Genomic DNA, 24,343 nt, shown 5'->3' on the forward strand with positions numbered 1-24,343 from the left:
CTCTACCGCTGTGCCACCCCAAGTGTAGTACAGCACAGAAATAGCCCCTTTGGCCCAACTTGCTCACACGACCAACATGCCCATCTACACCAGTCCCACCTGTCCACATTTGGCCCATATCCTTCTATACGTTTCCTATGCATGTACCTAGCTGTGCCTTTTAAATGTTGTAATAGTACTTGCCTCAACTACCTCACCCGGCAGATCGTTCCATACACCCACCACCCTTGTGTAAAATAATTGCACTGTTGAGCAGGTGAGCCGTTTACGGGGATCAGGTGAGCCATTTACCGGGGACAAGTAAGCTGTGTACCCTGGACAGGTGAGCTGTGTACCCGGGACAGGTGAGCTGTGTACCCGGGACAGGTGAGCTGTGTACCCGGGACAGGTGAGCTGTGTACCCGGGACAGGTGAGCTGTGTACCCGGGACAGGTGAGCTGTGTACCCGGGACAGGTGAGCTGTGTACCCGGGACAGGTGAGCTGTGTACCCGGGACAGGTGAGCTGTGTACCCGGGACAGGTGAACTGTGTACCCTGGACAGGTGAGCTGTGTACCTGGGACAGGTGTGCCATTTACCATGGCAGGTGAGCTGTGTACCTGGGACAATTGAGGTTTACTGGGGACAGGTGAGCTGTCTACCAGATACAGGTGAGTTCTTTATTGGGGACAGGTGAGTTGTGTACTGGGGACATGTGAGCTGTGTTCCGGGGACAGGTGACCATCGCACAGACCTGGTCACTGTGGTTACTGATGCAGACTGAAGGTTCAATGTTGGGCACGAGACCCAGGGAACAGCTCTCTCTTTCCACCACAGGGGAACAGGTACATCCTCAGCCGGCACACGGTACATTCCACACAACAACAGGAACAATCCAGCATCTACACTCACCTCTGCTGCTGACTGCCACACAAAACCTTGGCTCAATGTGTGAGAGGGGGACAAGGAGAGAGAGAGAGGGGGGGGGAGAGAGAGAGAGAGAGAGGGGGGAGAGGGTGAGGGGAGGGAGAGGAGAGGAGAAGGAGGGGGAGAGGGAGTGGGAGAGGGAGGGGGAGGGAGAGAGAGAGAGGGAGAGAGAGAGTGACAGTGACAGTGACAGTGACAGTGACAGAGACAATGACAGACCTTGAGGAAGGGTCCCAACCCAAAACCATCCTCAGTGGCATTAACTACAGGGAGAGGTTGGCCAGGCATGGATTGTTTACTCTGGAACGTCGGAGGTTGAGGGAAGACATGATGAAAGTGTATAAAATGATAAGAAGCATGGATAGGGTAGACAGTCAGAACCTTCCCCACTGGTGGAAAAATCTAATACGAGAGGACATAGTTTTAAGGTGACAAGGGCAAAGTTTAAAGGAGATGTGCGGGGCAAGTATTTTTTTCCACAGAGGGTGGTGAGGGCCTGGAACGCGCTGCCAGGGATGGCGGTGGAGGCAGATATGATAGTGGTGCTTACAAGACTCTTGGATAGGTATAAGGCTATGCAGGGAATGGAGAGATATGGATCACATGCAGGCAGATGTGATGGTCTTTGCATCATGTTCAGCACAGACATTGTGGGCCGAAGGGCCCGTTCTTTCTGTTCTATGTTGTAAATATTCTTTGGACACTGTGAACCATCCTAAACACCAATTAAGACAGTGCTCCTGAGCTGCCAGCCACCTCATTCGAGACCCTCGGACTATCTCTTTAGTGGACTAAACGTTATTCCTTTTATCCTGTATCTGTACACTGTGGACGGCTCAACTGTAATCATGTATTGTCTTTCTGCTGACTGGATAGCACGCAACAAAAAAGCTTTTCACTGCACCTTGGCACAGGTGGCAATAAAGTAATCTAACTATGTTCTGTCACCTATTTGGGTGACACGGTGGCGCAGCAGTAGAGTTGCTGCCTTACAGCGCCAGAGATCCGGGTTCCATCCTGACAACGGGTGCTGTCTATATGGAGTTTGTATGTTCTCCCCATGGCCGCGTGGGTTTTCACAGAGATCTTTGGTTTCCTCCCGCACTTAAAAGACGTACTGGTTTTTAAAGGGCCTGTCCCACTGACAGCGGCTGTCTTCAACCTTCAAGCTCGAGGGCACTCGCCTGGAAAACCTCGAGCTGGATCGATCGATCGTCAGCGATGAAACCACGAGCTGGATCGACTGAAAACCACACACACACACACACACACACACACACACACACACACACACACACACACACACACACACACACACACACACACACACACACACACACACACACACACACACACACACACACACACACACACACACACACACACACACACACACACACACACACACACACACACACACACACACACACACACACACACACACACACTGCAAAGGCGGGGGCCAGGGTAAGCGGGGGAGCGCTGTCTGAAATTCACACCCACGATGAAGGGGAAGGTAAAAGACGGCTGCACAGAGTACGGTAAGTCCTTTAGAGACTGCGGAGGTGGTGGGGGGGAGAGAAGGGAAAAGAGGGGGAGAGAAGGGGAGAGAATGGGAGAGAAGGGGAGAGAATGGGAGAGAAGGGGGGAGAAGGGGAGGAGAACGGGGGGGGAGAAACAGTGAAACCGTTTTAAGAAGTCAGACAACTTATAATAAAGTTTAGCGGGCATTTTACCTACCGGTCAGTTTTCCTGGGTCCTGAAAATTCCAATGAGCCAATTAAAATGCCCGGTCAGCAAAGGAGATTGCCTACGGCTGCCCTCGACTGCCTGTAATTACATGGTGACCCCACTCCACTGCACTACGAGTTCAAAAGAACCATGCCGACCAATTTTTACTGGCGGAAAATTTTTCAACATGCTGAAAACTTTTCCTCGACCAAACTGAGGCAACTTGTGGCAACTTCCCTTGATCATGAAGGAGAGTTCCAGTGACCTCATGACCTCATAGGACCTCCTAGGACCACGTGTCGACCATGCTGCGAGCTTGAGTCGAGGGCAAACTCTTTTAAACTGGCAGATTAGATCGCCGCAGTGGGACATGGCCCTTAAGTGAATTGACTTTGTATAGACAATAGCCAATAGGTGCAGGAGCCAGCACCACCATTCAATGTGACCATGGCTGATCCCTGTTCCAGCCTTCTCCCCATATCCCCTGACTCCGCTATCTTTAAAAGCTCTATCTAACTCTCTCTTGAAAGCCTCCAGAGAATTGGCCTCCAATGCCTTCTGAGGCAGAATTCCACAGATTCACAACTCTCTGTGTGAAAAAGTTGTTCCTCATCTCTAAATGTTCTAAATGGCTACCCTTATTCATAAAACTGTGGCCCCTGGTTCTGGACTTTCCCAACATCAGGAACATGTTTCCTGCCTGCTAGCGTGTCCAAACCCCTCTCATCCTTCTAAATTCCAGTGTGTACAAGCCCAGCCACTCCATTCTACCAACATATGACAGTCCCGCCATCCCGGGGATTAGCGTCGTGAACCTATGCTGCACTCCCTATAAGTGTAAATTGCCCCAAATGTGTAGGATAATGTTAATGTGCAGGGATCGTTGGTTGGTGTGGACTCAGTGGGCCGAAGGGCCTGTTTTCGCTCTGTATTTCTAAAGTAAACCTATCCATGTTCTCCAGAGATGCTGCCTGACCCGCTGAGTTACTCCAGCACTCTGTGTCTTCCTGTGATAGCTGTAATTAACTCCATCCCTCATGGGGACGAGACTCTCTAATTGTCAAGAGTGCCGCAGCAGATGCTGAATTCACAGTTCGTGTTAGGACAAAGAAAGTGAGTTCTAAATTTAAACGCTCATCTCCCGACTGACTGTGCTCATCTCTGCCCACACCACTCTCACAGTCTGAGTCATAAGGTCATAAGGTCATCAGTGAGAGGAGTAGAATTAGGCCACTTGGCCCATCAAGTCTACTCCGCCACCTCAGTGTCAGAGATGGCTTCAAGTGTAGCGATTCTGGGCGGAGACAGAAAGGAGCGGATCCACAGGGTGAAAGACGTCTCCGCGAGTCCCAGGGGTGCCGTGGGGGGGTGGGGGGGGGGGGGGGGGGGGGGGGAGGGGCGAGGGGAGGGGGAACGTTTCTGTAGATGAATGTGAAGGGGCAATGGAAGGAAAGACGAGGAGAACAAGATAAACGCAGGGCTGCGGGGGATGGTGGGGTAAGGTGATTAATTTGTAGACAGTGTGTGTGCAAGCAAAAAATCTCTCTGTGCCTAGTCACACATGGCAATAAACTATTCCATTTCGATTCTAGACTCTTTCAAAGAGATAATAGAGGTACGATAGGCTGAATGGCCTAATTTGCCATCACAGTGAAGCAGAGGGATTTAGTACAGGTCCATTGTTTGTTGAAAGGTGAGTAAGTGACAGATAGGGTGATAGACACAAAGTGCTGGAGTAACTCAGTGGGTCAGGCCTCTTTCTCCAGAGATGCTGCCTGTCCCATTGAGTTGCTCCAGCACTTTGCGTCTATCTTTGGTATAAAACAGCATCTGCAGCCCTTTGTTTTGACAGGTAAATAGAGTGGTCAAGAAGGCACATTGGCATTCATCAGTGTTTTGAGTATAGGAATTGTGATGCTATGTTACATTTGTAAAATACATTAGTGAAGTTAGATTTGGAATATGGTGTCCAGTTTTGGCCACCCTGCTAAACTGTTGTTAAACTGTCGTTAAACTGGACCTGGTGCAGAGAAGATTTACGAGAATGTTGCCAGGACTCGAGGGCCTGAGCTACAGGGAGAGGTTGGGCAGCCTAGGAGCGCAGGGGCCTGAGGGGTGACCTTATAGAGGTATATAAAATTATGAGATGAATAGATAGGTTGAATGCCTGGAGTAGGGGAATCAAGAACCAGAGGACATAGGTTTAAGGTGAGAGGGGAAAGATTTAATAGGAACCTGAGGGGCAACCTTTTCACAAGGTGGGTGTATAAAACAAGCTGCCAGATGAGGTGGTTGAGGCAGGTACTATAACAACATTTAAAAGATACATGGACACGTACATGAATAGGAAAGGTATAGAGGCATATGGGCCAGGATAGATCCCTCTTCTATGTTCTTCCCTCCTGTTACCAGGCTACTGAATGTTCCTCCCATAAGCTAGAGTGTAGACCCGATCTCCCAACCTACCTCATGGTGAACATTGAACTTTTTCTCAGTAACTGTAGCACTATAATACATCATCATCATCGTTGAAAACATCAATGGGCACGGTGTCTTAAATGGGCCCGGTGTCTTACGACAGTGATCGCAACATCTACTGAAGTGTGGATGGCCGTTGGCTCGCTAGGAGCTCATCCGCCCTTTGACAGGTCTTGTTTTTGGTCCTGTTGGAGGTCCACAGTCCCATCCTCACCTGGCAAACCAGGTGGGGGAAGACGGTTTAGTCGCTGACTATCCGACCATGGAGCAGGTAGCACGGAATTACATGGTACCCATGACGGTGGGAACTCCCCCCGACCTGACCTATAACACTGTGGCACTATATTCTGCACTCTGGGATTGGTCTTTTTGCACTACCTGTTGTACTTGAGTATGGCTTGATTGTACTCATGTGTTGGCTGATTAGGCCCGATTGTACACCAAAAATGTCTGAAGAAGGGTTCCAACCCGAAATGTCGCCCGTCCATTTCCCTCCCCAGATGTTATATGACCCGCCACTATGTTACTCCAGCACTTTGTGTTTTGCTCAACATTCCAACATCTGCAGCTCCTTCTGTCTCCAAAGTTTCACTGTATCTTGGAACACATGACTTTAATAAACCAATTCCAATACCAATACCAAATTCAATCCCAATATCAGGAGTAGGAAGAAACTGCAGATGCTGGTTTACACCGAAGATAGACGCAAAATACTGGTGACGTTTCGGGTCATCTGAAGAAGGGTCTTGACCTGAAACGTCACCCATTCCTTCTATCCAGAGATGCTGCCTGTCCCGCTGAGTTACTCCAACTTCTGGTGTCCATAAACCAAATATCAATCCCAATATCAATCCCAATATCAATGCTATTATGTTCCAATATTAATTCCTATATCAATAGCAATAGCAATCAATGGAAATGCCTGCACCAATGCCTGTGCCAGTGTGACGTACTTGCTGAAGCTGAAGAGGAGACGTTCGAAGACCAGCACGGGGCCGGTGCTGCTGAGGATGGTGAGTGGTTGCCCGGCGAACAAGCAGAAGACGCATCCAGTGACAGCAGTGCCCAGGAAACTCTCCAACACGCCCTGAAGGGGGAGATAATGAATCAGCGAGTTCCATCCAACGGCTGCTCATACATTGTGCAGGAAGAAACTGCAGATGCAAGATAGACGCAAAATGCTGCAGTAACTCAACGGGACAGGCAGCATCTCTGGAGAGAAGGAATGGGTGACGTTTCGAATCGAGACCCTTCTTCAGACTGAGAGTCAATGGAGAGGGAATCTAGAGATATGGAAGGGTTAGGTGTGAAAACGACAGAACAAAGCTGACGATTGCTCAAGGAAAAGTAAAATGGTTCATTATTGGCTGAGGGAAGGAGACAACGAGGCATACAATCAGTAAAATTAATCAGGAGGACAGTGACACTAGTTGGAGAACTAGGACGGGGGAGGGACATAGAGAGAGGGAAAGCAAGGCCACTGTTAGCTGTGGGCTATGTGAAAATGAGTTACAGACAATGAGGTTCAACTAGATGACTTTGAAACTGGTACAATGACTTGTGTGGGGGGCGGACGGGGAGAGGAAAGCAAGGGCTACTTGTAGTTAGAGAAGTCCATGTTCATACCACTGGGGTTGTAAGCTGCCCAAACAATATATGAGATGCTGTTCCTCCAATTTGCGCTGGGCCTCACTCTGACAATGGAAGAAGCCCAGGACAGAAAGGTCAGTGTGGGAATGGAAGGGGGAGTTAAAGTGTTTTACACCTTTCCCTTCAATATCTCCCTCTCCACTGACTCCCAGTCTGGTTTGAAGCTGCCGTTGGCTGGTCCTCCATCCAAAGTGTGGGGGAATGGCCTTCCTCAGACTGACCCTAGTGGAGTGGGGATGTGGTCAGCTTTGTCCCCCTTCGTCCAATCTGTCTTCAGAAGGGTCCATCCCAAAACGCCGTCTATCCATTCCCTCCACAGATGCTGCCTGACCTGCTGAGTTCCTCCAGTACTTTGTGTTTTGCTGAAGATTTCAGCATCCTTGTGCCTTCTCTATCACGGGCCAAGCTTTACCCCCACCACCCCTTTAACCTGTCGGGGGTTCTGTAAGTGAGAATTTCATTGTTCCATTTCGGGACTTATGATAACAAAACACTCTTGTCTAATTGGGCCAGAGATTGTCACATTAGTTCCTGATTAGGACATCAGTTCATGCGTCATAGGAGCAGAATTAGGCCATTCGGCCCATCTATTCGATCATGGCTGATTTATCTCTCTCTCAACCCCATTCTCCTGCCTTCTCCCCGTAACGTGACACCCATCGTAATTAAGAATCTGTCAATCTCCACTTTAAAAATACCCAATGACCTGGCCTCCACAGCGTCTGTGGCGAAGAATTCTACAGATTCACAACCCTCTGACTAACTAAATTCTTCCCCATCTCCTCTCTAAAGGAACATCCTTTAATTCTGAGACTGTGCCCTCTGCTCCTAGACTCTCCCACGAGTGGAAACATCCTCTCCACATACACTCTATCCAAGACTTTCACTATTCGGTAAGTTTCAATGTCCCAGGAAGCAGAGGCCCAACAACCTGCGGCAGTGCCCGCGAACCTGCATGTTTTCTGTGGCATCTCCGAGCAGCCCACCAAAGGTGATCGCGTTGGTCACCGTGCCCAGGTAGATGAAGAGGATGGCGGACAGCGACTGGATGCTGAGCGCGTCGTAGAAGTCACTGGCGTACCACGGGATCTTCCTCTTTATGTCCTCCACAAAGCCCCCGAAGAACCTACAGCGTCGGACAAAAGAAAAGTTCAATAGAAAACCGGGATGTTGCAGGGAAATCCCTCATGATGACAGTTCCATTCTAGTTCCATGGATCCCATGGTCAATAAGGAACGCCATGGTCAATTGGGAAACCCAAAGTCAATAAGGAATGACGTAGTCAACAAGGAATCCCATGGCCAATAAGGAATGCCATGGTCAATAAGGGTTGCTGTGGTCAATAAGGGATGCCATGGTCAATAACCAATACTGTGGTCAATAAGGAAATGCTGTGGTCAATAAGGAAATGCTGTGGTCAATAAGGAAATGCCGTGGTCAATAAGGGTTGCTGTGGTCAATAAGGGATGCCATGGTCAATAAGGGCATGCTGTGGTCAATAAGGGAATGCTGTGGTCAATAAGGGATGCCATGGTCAATAAGGGATGCCATGGTCAATAAGGGATGCCATGGTCAATAAGGGATGCCATGGTCAATAAGGGATGCCATGGTCAATAAGGGTTGCTGTGGTCAATAAGGGATGCCATGGTCAATAAGGGAATGCTGTGGTCAATAAGGGAATGCTGTGGTCAATAAGGGAATGCTGTGGTCAATAAGGAAATGCTGTGGTCAATAAGGGAATGCTGTGGTCAATAACTGATACTGTGGTCAATAAGGGAATGCTGTGGTCAATATGTGAATGCCATGGTCAATAAGGGAATGCTGTAGTCAATAAGGTAATGCTGTGGTCAATAAGGTAATGCTGTGGTCAATAGGGAATCCTATGGTCATTAGGAATGAGGGGAAAATCAGTCCAAATTTGTGGATTTGTGAGGAAGATGTGAAGAATGATGTGGTTGTGGTCATTTCAGACCCAGTATGGGACTCACTTAATTAGCGGCGGACTAACTTAGATGGGGCATCCTGGTCTGCATGGACAATTCGGGCTGAAAGGCTTGATTCCTGTGCAGACCAAAGATGTCCGTCAGGGAATGTTGCCGACTGGCCCGCTGCAGGAGTACGTGCTGAGGGACGCACTGAAGCTTGGTGCAGCCAACGCCAAGGCTCCGTAGGGGAGGACCACAGTCTCAGGTCCTTCCGCTGCTGGACATTGGGGGGCAGAGTCCAGTGGGGACACCCCTCAAAACAACGGAGGGGACATCACCCAGGGCACATGATTGGCAATAATGTTGTATGTAAAGACTACTGAATATGTCACTAATCAATGTATGGATGCTGAGAATGAGTTTGTGCACACTTTTTTTTTGTATATCTATTTTTATTCTGAATTAACTTTATTTTTGAAATTTAAGAAAAAACTGAAGATAGCATTGCTATCAACCTGCCTCCTTTTCATTCAAAGGGCGACTAACCGGAATGTCTGAAGTCAATGAGAAACTAGCGTATTTGTCATTTTAGTTTTAGTATTAATTTTAGAGATGCAGTACTTTCTCATCCATTCCCAACACATTTGAGGCAATTTACGGTGAGCTGCTGCCTCACAGAGCAGTGACCCAGGTTCGATTCCGACTACGGGTGTTGTCTGTACGGAGTTTGTACGTTCTCCCCGTGACCATGTGGGTCTCTTCCAGGTGTTCCGGTTTCTCCCCACACTCCAAAGACATGCTGGCTTGTAGATTAATTGGCCCTCTGTAAATTGCCCCTAGTGTGTAGGGAGTGAAGGAGAAAGTGGGATAACATAGAACTAGTGTGAACGGGTGATCAATGGTCAGCACGGAATCGGTGGGCCGCAGGGCCTGTTTCCATGCTGTGTCTTTAGACTAAACTAGACCATAAGTCAATAACTAAGAACTGCAGATGCTGCTTTATACCAAAGATAGAAACAAAGTGCTGGAGTAAACCAGATTGATGAAAGGTCCCAACCTGAAACGTCACCTATGCATGTTCTCCAGAGATGCTGCCTGACCCGCTGAGTTACTCCAGCACTCTGTGTCCATGTTCTCCAGAGATGCTGCCTAACCCGCTGAGTTATTGTATTGTATTGTATATCTTTACTGTCATTTCCTGAGTATTCACATACCCAGAGGAAACAAAAAAACGTTGCTCAACCAGTGTCCATTCAGTGTGCATTAAAAATAAATAGAAATAAAAATACATATATCATGAACAAATTTAACACTCTACTAAACATTCAACAGTTACTCCAGCACACTGTGTATTGAGCAGTATCTGCAGTTCCTTGTTTCTAAGCCAGATTGCACATTTATTTCTCCTTACGTTGTAGAATTTTTCGTCTTACCTTCCAGTTTTCTTCAGCTCCTCCGACACCTCGTGCCCCCCGCCTCCTTGTCCACCGTCGTGGGGCATGTCGCCATTCATCTGCACACTCTCTCCACCCGAAATCATGTTCTTCCTGTTTCAAAGTGGACAGCATTAGTGACACCATTCATCTCTGCCTAGCTCTCTCTCTCGCGCGCGCGGCTACAGTGCAACATAAAACAAGCCATTCAGCCCTTCTGAACCTTGATGGTGTTCCCTGCCCCACTCCAGGCCACGATGCAACCAGTCAGTATGCTCTCTACTGTACACCTGTAGAAGTTCAAGAGAATCCTCTTTGACACACCGAATCTCCGTAATCTTCTGAGGAAGTAGAGTCGCTGATGTGCCTTCTTTACATCAGTGTGCTGGGTACAGGAAAGATCTTCGGAATTATGCATGCCCAGGAATTTGAAGTTTTTGACTCTCCCCACCATCATCCCATTAATGCAAACAGGATTGTGGGTCCTCATCCTTCCTCTTCCAAACTCCACAATCAGTTCCTTGGTTTTACTGAAGTTGAGAACCAGGTTGTTGTACTGGCACCATTTGGTCAATCGGTCGATCTCACTTCTCATGGTCATGTAACATGTAACAAGCAACATGGAACATGCAACATAGAACATAGAGCAGAACAAGAACAGGCCCTTCGGCCCCCAAAGTTTGTGCTGGACATGATGCCAAGTTGTACAGATCTCACCTGTTTGCATGTGATCCATATCCCTCCATTCCCTCCATTCCCCGCATGTGCCTACCCAATAGCCTCTTAAACGCCACTATCGTATCTGCCTCCTCTACTTCCTATGGCAGCACTCTCGAGGCACCCACCACCCTCTGTGTAAAAACCTTGCCCCGCACATCTCCATTCATCTTTTCCCTTCTCACCGTAATCTGATCTGATCTTCAGCCTCAGGGCCACATCTAACTCCCCCTTAAATATAGCCAATGAACTGGCCTCGACTACCCTCTGCGGCAGAGAGTTCCAGAGATTCACCACTCTCTGTGTGAAAAAAGTTCTTCTCATTTCGGTTTGTCCTGGACTTCCCCAACATCGGGAGCAATCTTCCTGCATCTAGCCTGTCCAACCCCTTAAGAATTTTGTAAGTTTTGTAACATCAGGAGGCATCAAGCCATAGTCACACAGCACAGAAACAGGCCCTTCAGGACATCTCATCCATACTAACCAGGATGCCCCATCTAACCTGCCTGTGTTTGGCCTATATCACTCTAAACCTTTCCTATCCATGTGCCTGTCTAAATGTGTTTTAAATGTTATTCTACTCCCCGCCTCAACTACCTCCCCAGGCAGCTCGTTCCCCGCTGTTGTCACTCTTCAATGGAATAGATCATGTAGATGCACAATATTTCACCCAGAGTAAGAGTATCAAGAACCAGAGGTCATGGGTTTAAAGTGAGAGGGGAAAAATGTAATAGGAACATGAGGGGCAACTTGTTCAAACCAAGGGTGGTGGATGTATGGAACGAGCTGCCAGAGGAGATACTTGAGGCAGGTATTATCACAACATTTAAAATATATTTTAAAGACATTTTAAAAGGTATTTGGACAGGTACATGAATAGGAAAGGTGAGGGGGATCTGGGCCAAATGTGGGCAGGTGGGACTAGTGTAGAAGGACATCTTGGATGACATGGGCAGGTTGGGCCGAAGGGCCTGTCATATGCTGCATGATTCTATGACACTATGATTCTCATACAGTAGGGATGAAGTCCCCGATCACCCAAACTATATCATTGCAATCCCTGTACATCAGATGTCGGCACCCTACGGCCCCCGGGCTAAATGCGGCCCATAACCCAAAATCATCCGGCCCGCAGGCGGATTTTTTATCCCGTAATCATCCAGCCCGCTGAGCGCAGTCGAGCTCTGTTATACCGCCACCTGCGCAAAGCCGCCGGCACGGCCGCGCACCTTCTGTGAACACGTTTAAGAAAGATGCTGGAAAAATCGAAGGAAGACAAAAATGCTGGGAAAACTCAGCGGGTGAGACATGCAAGGAGCTGAGTTACTCCCGCTGAGTTTCTCCAACATTTTTGTCTACCTTCTGTGAACACGTGATTTGAGGCCTGTCATGGGGGCGGAATCCATGTGTACACGTGATAGATATGGCCCGCCATCCGCTCACAGACATGCGTCCTGGCCCCTATGCAGAACAAGATTGCCCACCCCTGCTGTACAGGTTCACATCTCATCCCAAAAGGGGCCGAACGTTTTTGGACAGATTCTCTCAGATTTTGGATAGCTACATTGATAGGAAACGTTTGGAGGCAAATGGGCCCAACCTGGGCAGGTAGGACCAGCGTGGATGGGGCACCTTGGTTGGCATGACAAGCTGGGCTGACGGGCCTGTTTCCGTGCAGCATGTCTTTATGACTCTATAACTGAATATGTTAGACCAAGCGTAGACTTAGCAACCGTTTCGCTGAAGACTTGCACTCAGTCCGCCAAGGCCTGCTGGATCTCACGATTGCTAAGCATTTTAACTGCCCTTCCCATTCCCACACTGGCCTTTCTGCCCTGGGCCTCGTTCACTGCAGAGTGAGGCCACACACAAACTGGGGGAACAGCACCTCATCTACTGCTTGGGTAGCTCACACCCCAGCGGTATGAATGTTGATAGACACAAAATGATGGAGTAACTCAGCAGGCCAGGCAGCATCTCTGGAGAGAAGGAATGGGTGACGTTTTGGGTCGAGACATTTCTTCAGACTGAGAGTCAGTGGAGAAGGAAATTAGAGATATGGAAGGATATGGTGTGAAAACTAGAGATCAAAGGGCACAAAGTTCACGGAAAAAGGAAGATCATCGTTAGCTTGGGGTAGGTGACAACGAGGCAAACAAAGATAAAATTTAATCAAGAGGACAGTCAGACTGGTCCGTGAACTAGGGTGGGGGAGGGGACGGAGAGAGAGGGAAAGCAAGGGCTATCTGAAGTTAGAGGAGTCAATGTTCATACCGCTGGGGTGTAAGATGCCCAAGCGAAATATGAGATGCTATTCCTCCAATTTGTTTTTGGCCTCACTCTGACAATGGAGGAGGACAGAAAGGTCAGTGTGGGAATAGGAGGGGTAGTTAAAGCGTTTAGCAACCGGGAGATCAGTTGGGTCGAGATGGACTACATTGAATTCACCAATTCTAGGTAACCTCTAACAATTCCCCCTCTCCTTTCTCCCTCACACCCATGATTTTTCCCCTCTTCCTCTCCCTCTAGTTTCACAATTCCCACCTCTTGAATCCTTTGTCTCTCGCCTTCTGTTGTAATCTCTGGACTTTATTCTAACAATGTGCCTGTCAACCCCCCCTCCCCTTGTTACAATCAGTCTGAGGAAGGGTCTCGACCCGAAGCATCACCTATCCATATTCTCCAGAGAAACGCTGGACTAACACAGCGGGACAGGCAGCATCGCTGGAGAGAAGGAATAAGTAACGTTTTGGGTCGAGACCCTTCTTCAGACTGTCAGAGGAGAGGGAAATGAGAGATATACAGTAGATGGGGACGTAGAGAGATATGGAACAAATGAATTAAAGATATGCAAAAAAGTAACGATGATAAAGGCCATTTATAGCTGTTTGCTAGGCGAGAACGAGAAGCTGGTGTGACTTGGGTGGGGGAGGGGTGGAGAGAGAGAGAATGCAGGGGTTACTTGAAGTTAGAGAAATCAAGATGCTGCCTGACCCGCTGAGTTACTCCTGCATTTTGTGTTCTTTTTTTGTCAGCTGGCATCTTCTGCAGTTCCATGTTTCCACATTTAGACACGGAGCTGGCCTGCCATGGTCCTTATCAGCATTGGCAGCTTGTGTGGGTAAGTCTACACCTGAGCAAATCATCTCATTTCAGAGAGCGTTCAGTTAATGGGGTCACAGGTACGGAGCAGGCAGTTTCTGTACCTGTTTACTGAGAGGGAGCAATGGCTTTATGACAGGTGAAAGTACCAATGAGTGTTTTATCTTATCTTGCAATGATTCAACCTGTAAGCTTTTATTTTAAACTAGTCGGAACTAGAATTGCTGGTAATGCTTCAGAAATAGTACCTGCTTATTATAGAAGTGAAACTTTTGCAATCCACTGACTTCAATCAGATTGGAGAAGCAAGACCCTTTATCTAATCTCTGCTTTCATACGGGCGATAGCCCTGGCCGTTTGATGGAACAGCCCATTCTAGAACATTCCATTGCCAAGGTTGACTCACACTGGCAACTGGAAGCCCTCCAATCAATCACCAAGCCCCAGGCACCTTACGTGGCTGTTAGAGTGAGAGAGAGAGTCACACAACATGGAACAGGCCCTTCAGCCCAACTTGCCCATACCGGCCAACATGTACCAGCTACATTAGTGCCACCTGTCCATATCCCTCTAAACGTGGTTCTTAACGTGGGGGTCGGGACCCCCATGGGAGGTCGTTTGGGGCTTTACTGGGGGACATGAAGGGGTCATAAATAACATATCCATTTGTTGAGCCCATGTTTTAGGAACCTAACAAAGGTACATACCACACACAGTGTTTTGTTCACATTTGCAAAGGTTAAGAACCACTGCACTAAACCTTTCCTGTCCACGCACCTGCCCAAATGTCGCTTAAACATTGCGATAGTCCCTGCCTCAGCTACCTCCTTTGGCAGCTCGTTCCATACACCCACCACCCTCTGAAAAAGTTGCCATTCGGGCTCCTGTTAAATCTTTCACCCCCCCCCCGACCTTAAACCCATGTACTCTGGTCCTACTCTGGGCAAGAGACTCTGTGCGTCTACCCGATCTATTCCTCTCATGATTTGGTACACTACAATGTTGCCGGGACTCGAGGGCCTGAGCTATGGGGAGGTTGAGCAGGCTGGGACTATATTCCTTGGAGCACAGGAGGATGAGGGGTGATCTTATAGAGGTGTACAAAATCATGAGAGGAATAGATAGGGTGAATGGCCACTTTTACCCAAGGTAGGGGAACATGAATCAGAGGACATGGGTTAAAGGTGAGGGGGGGGGGGAGATTTAATAGGAACTGAGGGATTTTTCACGCAGAGGATGGTGGGTATATAGAATGAACAGCCAAAGGAAGTAGTTGAGGCAGGAATTATAACAACATTTCAAAGATACTTGGACAGCCACATGGATAGAAAAGGTTTAGTTTAGTTTATTTTGTTTAGTTTATTTAGTGTTGTTTATTGCCAGGTGTGCCATGTTATCCAGTCTGCTGAAAGGCTATACGTGATTACAATCAAACCGTCCACAGTGTACAGATACAGGATAAAGGGAATAACGTTTAATGCAAGATAAAGCCCAGTAAAGTCCGATTAAAGATAGTCCAAGGGTCTCCAATGAGGTAGATGCTGGAGGGATTTAGAGGGATATGGGCCAAACATGAGCAGGTGGGACTAGAGTAAAATATGTGTGTAGGAAACAACTGCAGATGCTGGTTTAAACCAAAGATAGACACAAAATGCTGGAGTAACTCAGTGGGTCAGGCAGCATCTATGGGGATAAGGAATGGGTGACGTTTCGGGTCGAAACCCTTTTGATCAGTCTGAAGAAGTGTCTCAATAGGCAATAAGTGCAGGAGTAGGCCATTCGGCCCCTCGAGCCAGCACCGCCATTTAATGTGATCATGGCTGATTCTCCACTGTTCCTGCCTTCTCCCCATATCCCTTCTCCCCATATCCCCACTCTGCTATCTTTAAGAGCTCTGTCTAACTCTCTCTTGAAAGCATCCAGAGAACCGGCCTCCACAACAGAGAATTCCACAGACTCACAACTCTCTGCGTGTAAAAGTGTTTCCTCATCTCTGTTCTAAATGACTTACCCCTTATTCTTAAACTGTGGCCCTTGGTCAGGACTCCCCCAACATCGGAACATGTTTCCTACCTCTAGCATGTCCAAACCCTTAATAATCTTATATGTTTCAATAAGAACCCCCTCATCCTTCTACATTCCAGAGTATACAAGCCCAGCCGCTCCAATCTATCAACATATGACAGTACCAACATCCCGGGAATTAACCTGGAGAACCTACGCTGCACTCCCTCAATAGCAAGAATGTCCTTCCTCAAATTGGGAGACCAAAACTGCACACAATACTCCAGGTGTGGTCTCACTAGGGCCCTGTACAACTGCAGAAGGAGCTCTTTGCTCCTATACTCAACTCCTCTTGTTATGAAGACCAACATGCCATTCGTTTTCTTCACTGTCTGCTGTACCTGCATGCTTACTTTCATTGACTGATGACAAGGACCCCCAGATCCCGTTGTACTTCCCATTTTCCCAACTTGACTTCATTTAGATAATAATCTGCCTTCACGTTTTTGCCACCAAAGTGGATAACCGCACATTTATCCACATTAAACTGCATCTGTCAAGCATCAGCCCACTCACCCAACCTGTCCAAGTCACCCTGCATACTCATAGCATCCACCTCACAGTTCACACTGCCACCCAGCTTTGTGTTTTCTGCAAATTTGATAATGTTACTTTTAATTTGCTAATGTTACTTTCTCGACCCGAAACGTCACCCATTCCTTCTCTCCAGAGATTCCGCCTGCCCCGCTGAGTTACTCCAGCATTTTATGTCTACCTGTTGGAGATGACCTTGGTCGGCATGGATGAGTCGGGCCGAATGGCCTGTTTCAGTGATGTATGACTAAATGTCCAACTCCAAACCTCTGCAACTTTCCCCTCCATGAGATCTGCCCTGCTACCTCTCCACGTGGCCCCGTGTTAGAGGGGCATCAACCAATACCCTCCAATCCTTTTCCCAACTGAGGAGAGACTGGAGGGTCTGTGTACCTCGCCTCCCTGTTCCGGGCACAGGCCGGGAACAAAGTCCCAAATAATGGAGACACAATGGGGAACGGCAGTGAAGAAAGCGAATGGCATGTTGGCTTTCATTACAAGAGGAGTTGAGTATGTGAGCAAAGAGGTCCTTCTGCATTTGTACAGGGCCCTAGTGAGACCACACATGAAGTATTGTGTGCAGTTTTGGTCTCCAAATTTGAGGAAGGATATTCTTGCTATTGAAGGTTCACAAGGTTAATTCCAGGGATGGCGGGCAGGACTGTCATATGCTGAGAGAATGGAGCAGCTGGGCTTGTATACTCTGGAGTTTAGAAGGATGAGAGGATATCTTATTGAAACATATGATTAATAAGGGTTTGGACACACTGGAGGCAGGAAACATGTTCCCGATGTTGGAGGAGTCCAGAACCAGGGGCCACAGTTTAAGAATAAGGGGTAAGCCGTTTAGAACGGAGATGAGGAACCACTTTTTCACACAGAGTTGTGAGTGTGTGGTATTCGCAACCTCAGAGGGTGGTGGAGGCCGGTTCTCTGGAAACCTTCAAGAGAAGGCTAGATAGGGCTCTTGAAGCTAGCGGAGGCAGGGGATACGGGGAGAAGGCAGGAACGGGGTATTGATTGGGGATGATCAGCCATGATCACATTGAATGGCGGTGCTGGCTCGAAGGGCCGAATGGCCTACTCCTGCACCTATTGTCTATTGGCTATTGGCACAGTAGCACAGCGGGTAGAACCACTGCCTCACAGCGCCAGGGACCAGTGTTCGATCCTGACCTCCGGTGCTGTCTGTGTGGTGTCTGCTCGCTCTCACTCTGACCACATGGGTGTTCTCCAACAGCTCGACGTTTAGTTTAGTTTAGTTTTCTATTATTTAGTTTAGAGATACAGCATGGAAACGGGCCCTTCGGCCCACCAGGTCGGCGCCGACCATCAATCACCCGTCCACACTAGTTAGGTTTTAACCCCATGTTATCCCACTTTCTCATCCACAAGTCCATGTCATAGGAGCAGAATTAGGCTGTTCAGACCATTGAGCACTCTGCCATTCAATTATGGCTGATCTATCTTTCCCTCTCGACCCCATTCTCCTGCCTTCTCCCCGTAACCCCCGACACCCGCACTAATCAAGAATCTGTCAATCCCTGCTTTAAAAATACCCCGTGACTTGGCCAGTTTACAGAGGGCCAATTAACCTACAATCCTGGAGTAACTCAATGGGACAGGCAGCTTCTCTGGAGAGAAGGAATGGGTGACGTTTCAGACTGAAGGTCTGAAGAAGGGTCGCGACCCGAAACGTCACCCATTCCTTCTCTCCAGAGTTGCTGCCTGTCCCTCTGAGTTACTCCAGCATTTTGTGTCTACCTTTGATTTTAAACCAGCATCCAGTTCTTTCCTACACAACCTACACTTTAAGAAGTTTTCCTCCTCCCTCCGAAGACAGTTTTACAACCTCATCTCTGATTGCCCCCACTCTGTGATTCCCCCTTCCGTCCAACTCTTCGACCACATCCTAACCCAGACCCGATACTACAGCCACGTTTGCTTCGAAGAAGTTCTACACTCCTGAATGTCTTTGGGATGTAGGAGGAAATCAGAGCACCTTGAGAAAACCCATTTGGTCACAGGAAGAATGTGCAAACTCCACAAAGACAGCACCCCAGGTAAGGATCGAACCCGGATCTCTACTATAAGCTCAGCAATGCCACTGTGCCGTCCTTACGGTAAGAGGGACAAAGTTTAAATGAGATGTGGCGGGGCAGGTTTTTTATGCAGAGGGTGATGGGGTGTGGAATGTGCTGCCGAGGATGGTGGTGGAGGCAGATACAACAGTGGCGATGTTTGGATAGGCTCATGGCTATGCAGGGAATGGAGGGATATGGATCACGTGCAGGCAGAGGAGATGAGTTTAACTTGATATCGTGTTCGACACAGATACATAGATAGGAAAGTTTTAGGGGGACATTGGCCAAACGCAGGCAAATGTAACTGGTGTAGATGATGAGGCATATTGGTCAGTACTGACATTGTGCATTGATAGGTAGGAAGGAACTGCAGATGCTGGTTTAAACCAAAGATAGAAACAAAAAGCTGGAGTAAGATCGGCGAGTCAGACAGCATCTCTGGGGAGAAGGAATAGGGTCGAGAACCTTCTTCAGTCTGAGAGTAAGGATAAAGGGAAATGAGAGATATAGATGGTGATATAGAGAGATATAGAACTAAAGAATGAAAGATATGCAAAAAAGTAAAGCAGGCCACTGTTAGCTGTGGGCCAGGTGAGAATGACCCGGCCCAACCCGTAAATACATCCAAAATGCCCCATCTAAGAAAGTCTCATATGCCCGTGTTTGGCCCATATCCCTCCCCTATCCTCATGCATCTGTCCAAATATCCATGCTGCCCGTGATGCCGTTCAACTAATCTCCTCTGCCCGTATGTGATCCATATCTCTCCATTCCCTGCATATCCATGTGCCTGTTGAAAAGCCTCTGAAATGCCACTATTGTAATGGGCGGCACAGAGGCGCAGTGGTGGAGTTGCTGCCTTACAGCACCAGAGGCCTGGGTTCGATCCTGACTTCGGGTGCTGTCTGTACGGGGTTTGCACGTTCTCCCTGTGACTACGTGGGTTTTCCCTGGGTGCTCCGGTTTCCTCCCACACTCCAAAGACGTGCAGGTTTGAAGGTCAATTGGCTTCTGTAAATTGTAAATTATCCCTAGTGTGTAGGATAGTGTTAGTGCACGGGGTGATCGCTGGTCGGCGCAGACTCGGTGGGCCAAAGGGCCTGTTTCCGCGCAGTACCTCTAATGTTTAATGTCTTTTAAATGTTGTTATGGAAAACTGCTGGTGTTTCTGTGAGTTAATAACAAAGGTTATCGAGTGGCCCTGGAGACATGCCCTGCATAGAGTGAGAGGCCAGAATAGGTTGGATGCGGAGAAGATGAGAAAGTGAGATAATATAGAACTACTGCCGGCTCGGGATGTGAATGTATGCTAAATGTAGGACGGCACTGGGCCTGTATTCGCTGGAGTTTAGGAGGATGAGGGAAACCCTCATTGAATCTTACCGAATAGTGAAAGGCCTGGATAGAGTGGATGTGGAGATGATGTTTACACTCATGGGAGTGTCTAGGACCAGAGGGCACAGCCTCAGAATAAAAGGACGTACCTTTAGAAATGAGATGAGGAGGAATCTCTTTACATCAGTGATGAATCTGTGGAATTATTTGCCACAGACAGCTGTGGAGGCCAAGTCAATGGATATTTTTAAGGCAGAGATTGACAGATTCTTAATTAGTACGGGTTTTGAGCGGAAAAGATGGTTGAATGGCGGAGTATACCTGATGGCCCGAATGGCCTAACTCTGCACCTAGAACTCATGAAGGTGCCTGAGCCTGAGCCCAGGTGTGCTCCAATGTGCCGAGGTGAGGCACAGCTGGATGTGCGGGGGGTCGTTTCCGGGGCTGAACGTTTGCGGACATGGAACTGGTCGCTGGAGTGATCCAAACCATGGGTTCCCACTGCTGGCATCCACATCCCGAGCCGGCAGTGACACCACCAATTCCCACATTGTCACCACTCACAAAGACAAACCACAAAGGCAAACACCAACCCCACAGCAATTAGGCAAATACCTAATCACTAAATAAACGTGTTGTGTCTTGCCTTAACACGTCGCTGCATTTCCCACAGCACATCAAACCTATTCCTAAAAATACAGCAAAATGCTGTAGTAACTCAGCGGGGCAGGCAGCATCTCTGGAGAACATGGACACAGAGTGCAGTAGTAATTCAGTGGGATCAGACAGCATCTGTGGAGAACATAGATTGTGGTGATATTTCTGGTCAGGACCCTTTGAAACATTGCCTGTCCATTTCTCTCCACAGATGCTGCCTGACCCACTGAGTTACTCCAGCACTCTGTCCATGTTCTTCAGAGATGCTGCCTGACCCGCTGAGTTACTCCAGCACTTTGTGTTTTGCTCAAGTTCCAGCAGCTGCAGTATTTTGTTGCAATGAGCATAGTCGAGGGTTTAACTGTCTGGTTAAAATGTCTGGAAGTGTCTGGTTTCATTTCCACTTCTGATTAGGTCGTGCCTGCACTGAGAAAGGGACCCTGAACGCTAGTCACCTTCACAGCAAAGTAAGGACACTTCCTGCTGCTTCTTGCTCTTTGTGACTGGGATGACCAGGACATCACTGCTTGCTTTGTGCTCCACTGCCTCAAGAAATGCTTATCTCCTTGCATTGCAACAACCACTACACTTCACGCTGCCTCGGGGAAGCAGCCGACATAATCAAAGTCCCTGTCACACCCCCGGTCATTCCTACGTCTCCCTGCTCCCATCCGGCAGAAGGTACAGAAGCTTGAAAGCGCGCACCACCGGACTCAGGAACAGCTTCTTCCCCTTTGTTATCAGACTTCTGAACAGCTCTTCCATAAGCTAGGGCACTGTGCGATTCACCTCTACCCCATTGCGGACATTGGACTTTGTCTCTGGAACTGATGCGCTACAATGCTGAGAACTATATTCTGCACTCTCTATCATCCCCTTTGCTCTGCCTATTGTACTGGAGTTTGACATGATTGTATTTGTGTCAAGTATTATCTGATTGGATAGCATGCAGAACAAAGTGTTTCACTGTACCTTAGTACATGGGACAATAATAAACCTGAACATAAAGACCAAAGTTGTGCATGGGGTAGAGACAGGTTACGGGGAGAAGGCAGGAGAATGGGGTTAAGAGGGAAAGATAGATCAGCCATGATTGAATGGTGGAGTTGCTCGATGAGTTGAATGGCCTAATTCTGCTCCAATATAGACTTTAGAGATACAGAATGGAAACAGGCCATTCAGCTCACCGAGACCGTGCCGACCAGCGACCATCCTGTACACAAGTACTATCCTACACACTAGGGACAATTTAGAATTTTACTTAAGGCAATTAACCTGCAAACATGTTTGGAGTGTGGGAGGAAACCGGAGCACCCGGACAAAACCCACGTGGTCACTGGAACCGATGCGCTACAATGCTGAGAACGATATTCTGCACTCTCTATCTTCCTATTATACTTGAGTTTGACGATTGTATTTATGTATAGTATTATCTGATCTGATTGGAAACCACGTAAAACAAAGCTTTTCACTATACCTCGGTACACGTTATAATAAACCTGAACGGAGGTGTTTCACATTGGCCACCCTGTCTGTGTTTAATTTCTCCAGTTGCACACAGAGGGTGGTGTGTGTATGGAACGAGCTGCCAGAGGAGGTAGCTGATGCAAGTACTATAACAGCATTTAAAATACTTTCAACAATTAGAGGCGGCACAGTGGTGCAGCGGTAGAATTGCTGCCTCAGAGGCCTGGTTCGATCCTGAGTATGACTGCTGTCTGTACAGAGTTTATATGTTCTCCCTGTGATCGCGTGTGCTTTCTCCGGGTGCTCTGGTTTCCTCCCACACTCCAAAGACGTGCAGGTTTGTAGGTTAAATGGTTTCTGTGAAATTGTTCCTATGTGTGTTGGATAGAACTAGTGTACGGGATGATTGCTGGAGGGTGCGTGCGGACTCGGTGTTTCCACACTATATCTCTTATGTTCCATACAGAGGGTGGTAGGTGTATGGAACAAGCTGCCGGTGGAGGTAGTTGAGGCAGGTACAATAACAACGTTAAAAGACATTTGGGCAGGTACGTGGATAGGACAGGTTTGGAGGGATATAGGCCAAATACGGGCAGGTGGGACTAGTGTAGATGGGGTATTTTAACAATAGGCTTAAACAAGACATTTGGATGGGAGTGTTCACCCTATAGATCCTGTACTCTCTCCTGCAGTAAGACTAGGCCTGACCTTTGGCCTTCACATTGTCACCAACTTGTCTGGGTATGTTGAATATTTTGCCTTCCATTGGGGGCATGCAGTGAGAGAGGGTGATGTGCAAAGTGCTCATTGTTCATCCGCCTGCACCAGGCCGCTGAGAAATTATTCATCTGCCTGCCCCAGCCGTCGGCATGGCGACACGTGAAACTGCCGGGGTTTTATGAATAGATAGTGGCGTGCTGAATAATGCATCCTCCCCTGCGGTTGCCCACGCCACTGGCAGTGCGGACAGACACCGTGCACAGTGTACTGTGCCAGCGGGCCACATGGAAGAGCTTGCTCCTGTACAGATGGTTGCCAACTTTCTCACTCCCAAATAAGGGACAAAAGGTCAAAATATGGGACAAATTCCAGACGGCAATTCGTTGAACGACTAGGCCATGGCTGGGTGAATGACGAGTTGGCCCGGGTGCTGGACTGCACACAAAGCCCAGCCGGCGGGCCGGCTGAGGAGTTTTGGCCCGGGCCGCACGACGTCGCGCGCAAAGTCCGGCGCCCCATCCAACTCATGAACCGATGATTGGCCATGAGAAGGAGGGGTGGTGGTGTCGGCGATAAGCGAAGGTCCGAAGGTCGGACAGCTGGCCAGGCCGCCGACTGACAGGGCCATGGGCAAGGCGTTGCTGCTGCACTCCATGGGCTGCATTACGTCGGGACAGGTATGGTGGGGCCGGACGCGGCGCTCCGACCCGACAGTCCCCTTGACCCGAGTAGTAGCAGTCAAATATGGGACAAGGGCGGTCCCGTATGGGACAAACCAATTTAGCCCTATATACAGGATGTCCCAGATGATACAGGACAATTGGCAACCCTACCTGTACACAGCTCCTCCTGCCCCAGCACCAACTCAGCCCCACCGGCACCAACATTGCCACTACCGCCAAACACACCCGCACACCCGCGACTGGGACGCCGTGCCTCACGGCGCCAAACCGCGGCTTCCATTTTCATCTCAGGTGCTGTTTGTGTGGAGTCTGCACGATCTCCCTGCATTTCCACCAGATGCCACACGGAGTCATACAGCACAGAAACAGGCCCCTCGGCCCAACGCCCACACTGACCAACATGCCCCATCTACACTGGTCCCACCTGCCTATGTTTTACCCATATCCCCCTAAACCTGTCCTATCCGTGGATCTGTCCAAGTGTATTTTAAATGTTGTGATAACACCTGCCTCAACTACCTCCTCCAGCAGCTCATTCCATACACCTGTGTGAAAAAGTTGCCCCTCAGGTTGCTAGTAAATCTCTTCCTCCACTTTTTAAGAAAGGCGGGAGAGATAAAACAGGGAATTATAGACCAGTTAGCCTGACATTGGTGATGGGGAAGATGCTGGAGTCAATCATAAAAGATGAAATAGCGGCACATTTGGTTAGCAGTAACATGATCGGTCCGAGTCAGCATGGATTAACGAAGGGGAAATCATGCTTGACTAATTTTCTGGAATTTTTTGAGGATGTAGCTAGGAAAATGGACAACGGAGAGCCAGTGGATATAGTGTACCTGGACTTTCAGAAAGCAT

General features: G+C 48.4%; 1 protein-coding gene across 1 annotated transcript in view; it reads right to left on the reverse strand.

Moving 5' to 3' along the window:
- The window catches only part of LOC129696731 (electrogenic sodium bicarbonate cotransporter 1-like), a 214,005-nt gene that overhangs the window by 78,708 nt on the left and 110,954 nt on the right, over positions 1-24,343 (reverse strand). Inside the window, exons 18-20 of the mRNA XM_055634903.1 lie at positions 10,123-10,236; positions 7,716-7,890; positions 6,068-6,201 (exon numbers count right to left, since the gene is read on the reverse strand). Coding sequence (XP_055490878.1) covers positions 6,068-6,201; positions 7,716-7,890; positions 10,123-10,236 — 423 coding nt within the window. The remainder of the gene's footprint in view (positions 1-6,067; positions 6,202-7,715; positions 7,891-10,122; positions 10,237-24,343) is intronic.

This window comes from Leucoraja erinacea, chromosome 1 (genome assembly GCF_028641065.1).
Source record: "Leucoraja erinacea ecotype New England chromosome 1, Leri_hhj_1, whole genome shotgun sequence".
In the NCBI taxonomy this organism is placed as follows: domain Eukaryota; kingdom Metazoa; phylum Chordata; class Chondrichthyes; order Rajiformes; family Rajidae; genus Leucoraja; species Leucoraja erinaceus.